This window comes from Limulus polyphemus, unplaced genomic scaffold (assembly GCF_000517525.1).
Source record: "Limulus polyphemus unplaced genomic scaffold, Limulus_polyphemus-2.1.2 Scaffold14536, whole genome shotgun sequence".
Classification (NCBI taxonomy): domain Eukaryota; kingdom Metazoa; phylum Arthropoda; class Merostomata; order Xiphosura; family Limulidae; genus Limulus; species Limulus polyphemus.
In genome coordinates this window covers 1-2,397 of record NW_013680146.1, presented here as the reverse complement: position 1 = coordinate 2,397, position 2,397 = coordinate 1, and the positions used below count along the sequence as shown (strand labels likewise).

At 27.5% G+C, this 2,397-nt stretch overlaps 1 protein-coding gene across 1 annotated transcript in view; it reads right to left on the bottom strand.

Annotated features, from left to right (window-relative positions):
- Positions 1 to 494, bottom strand: part of LOC106477363 (cAMP-dependent protein kinase regulatory subunit-like) — a gene marked incomplete at its 5' end in the record, with an annotated part of 3,935 nt that extends 3,441 nt beyond the window's left edge. The window contains one exon of the mRNA XM_013937941.2: positions 330 to 494. Within this exon, the coding sequence (XP_013793395.2) occupies positions 330 to 494 (165 nt within the window). The remainder of the gene's footprint in view (positions 1 to 329) is intronic.
- Between the last annotated feature and the right edge of the window lie 1,903 nt (positions 495 to 2,397).

The window sequence follows — 2,397 nt, the reverse complement described above, 5'->3', positions numbered from 1 at the left end:
AATATTAAAGTATATTATAGTATCTATAATTATACAATTTAATACTAATATTAAAGTATATTATAGTATCTATAATTATACAATTTAATACTAATATTAAAGTATATTATAGTATCTATAATTATACAATTTAATATTAATATTAAAAGTATATAATAGTATCTATAATTATACAATTCAAAAATATTTTCCGCTACTACAAATTAACAACTTAGAAGTTCAACAATGCTTTCAGTTTACATAAGTTACAGAGCTACAAGAGACATATATTCGAAAATTAATTAACTACAAAAACCAAGGTATATTGTAAGTAAAGCAACCATTCAAACCTTCTTGACATAGTTAGCTGCATCTTCTTCTGAATATGTTTCTGCACTGACCGCTCCACGCCGACCTCGCTGTGGAGGTGTAATGTGTGGTAGTGTCGTGATTTCATCATCCTTGTCATCACCAGGTGGTGTTTTTGGTTGTGCTTCAGCCTTACTTGCAGCTTCCTACGAGTAAAAGACAATCATTACTACAGTTCAGTGTTATAATTCTCAGTTATCTGAATAAATATGCTGATAAAGTATACTAAAAATATGATGATATTTTACCACTTTGACATCCAAAGTTTGGATAAGTAAAACACTTAATTTTGGGTGTAAATTGAATAATGTAATATTTATTTACATATTTGCAGTTTTTAAATTGTTAGAAATTCACTAAAGTGCACTATATCCCTGGCTTCATTCACATGTTAGAGAGTTTCGTGTGTGTGACAGCAACACCACACACAAAACACTATGGTGTTTTTAGATATTACCAGTAATGTTGCAATTTCTTAAGTGACCATTAATTTTTGCATCATTAACCAGAATATATTATTATCTTATAATAATGAGAAATATTCATAAATATCTACCACTATATTTTACTTCTGACACCTCCTAAAGACAAGATTTTAATTATTAAACTAAAAGATAACATTTGTGCAGACTTTAAAAACTATGTTAAGTGTAGCATCCAAATATCTTTTCTGCTACACTGTACTACCAGCTTAGGGACCACACTTCAACAGTGAGCACAAAACCTTTCTGTTTCTAAAAATATACACAGAGGGTTTCCTCTAGTTTTTAATATAGAATATACACAGAGGGTTTTCTCTAGTGTTTAATATAGAATATACATAGAGGGTTTCCTCTAGTTTTTAATATAAAATATACACAGAGGGTTTCCTCTAGTGTTTAATATAGAATATACACAGAGGGTTTTCTCTAGTGTTTAATATAGAATATACATAGAGGGTTTCCTCTAGTTTTTAATATAAAATATACATAGAGGGTTTCCTCTAGTGTTTAATATAGAATATACACAGAGGGTTTTCTCTAGTGTTTAATATAGAATATACACAGTGGGTTTCCTCTAGTGTTTAATATAGAATATACATAGAGGGTTTCCTCTAGTGTTTAATATAGAATATACACAGAGGGTTTTCTCTAGTGTTTAATATAGAATATACACAGTGGGTTTTCTCTAGTTTTTAATATAAAATATACACAGTGGGTTTTCTCTAGTTTTTAATATAAAAATATACATGAAGGGTTTCCTCTAGTTTTTAATATTTTTTTTTTCCAAACTGAACTCTGTTAAGATAAATTTTTAAGTTAGTTTTTATATATTGCCAAATTGTCATGTATCAGTACACATGGACCAGTGGCACCTTTAAGGTGGAGAATGAAGAAATATCAACTTTCAAAATTCATGCTTAAATAACAATTCTAGCTTTAATGTTACAATTTTTAACTCAAGAATATTTTAAAATTGATATTTTGTAACATTTATTTAGTGTAGGTCACAAATAAGATTGAAACAAATTTTCATTTCTGCTCAGCTCTAAGAAGTATTGTCTGGAAATAATGGATTTGTCTAGTTTTCAACGATGTAACTAATGCACTTGTCTACTTTATAATGATGTAAATAATGCTTTTGTCTACTTTATAATCATGTAAATAATGCACTTGTCTACTTTATAATGATGTATCTAATGCACTTGTGTACTTTATAATCATGTAAATAATGCACTTGTCTACTTTATAATCATGTAAATAATGCACTTGTCTACTTTATAATCATGTATATAATGCATTTGTCTACTTTATGATCATGTAAATCATGGATTTGTCTACTTTTTTAATGGTGTAAATAATGCATTTGTCTACTTTATAATCATGTATATAATGCATTTGTCTACTTTATAATCATGTAAATAATGCATTTGTCTACTTTTTTAATGATGTAAATAATGCATTTGTCTACTTTATAATCATGTAAATAATGCATTTGTCTACTTTATAATCATGTAAATAATGCATTTGTCTACTTTATAATCATGTAAATAATGCATTTCTCTTCTTT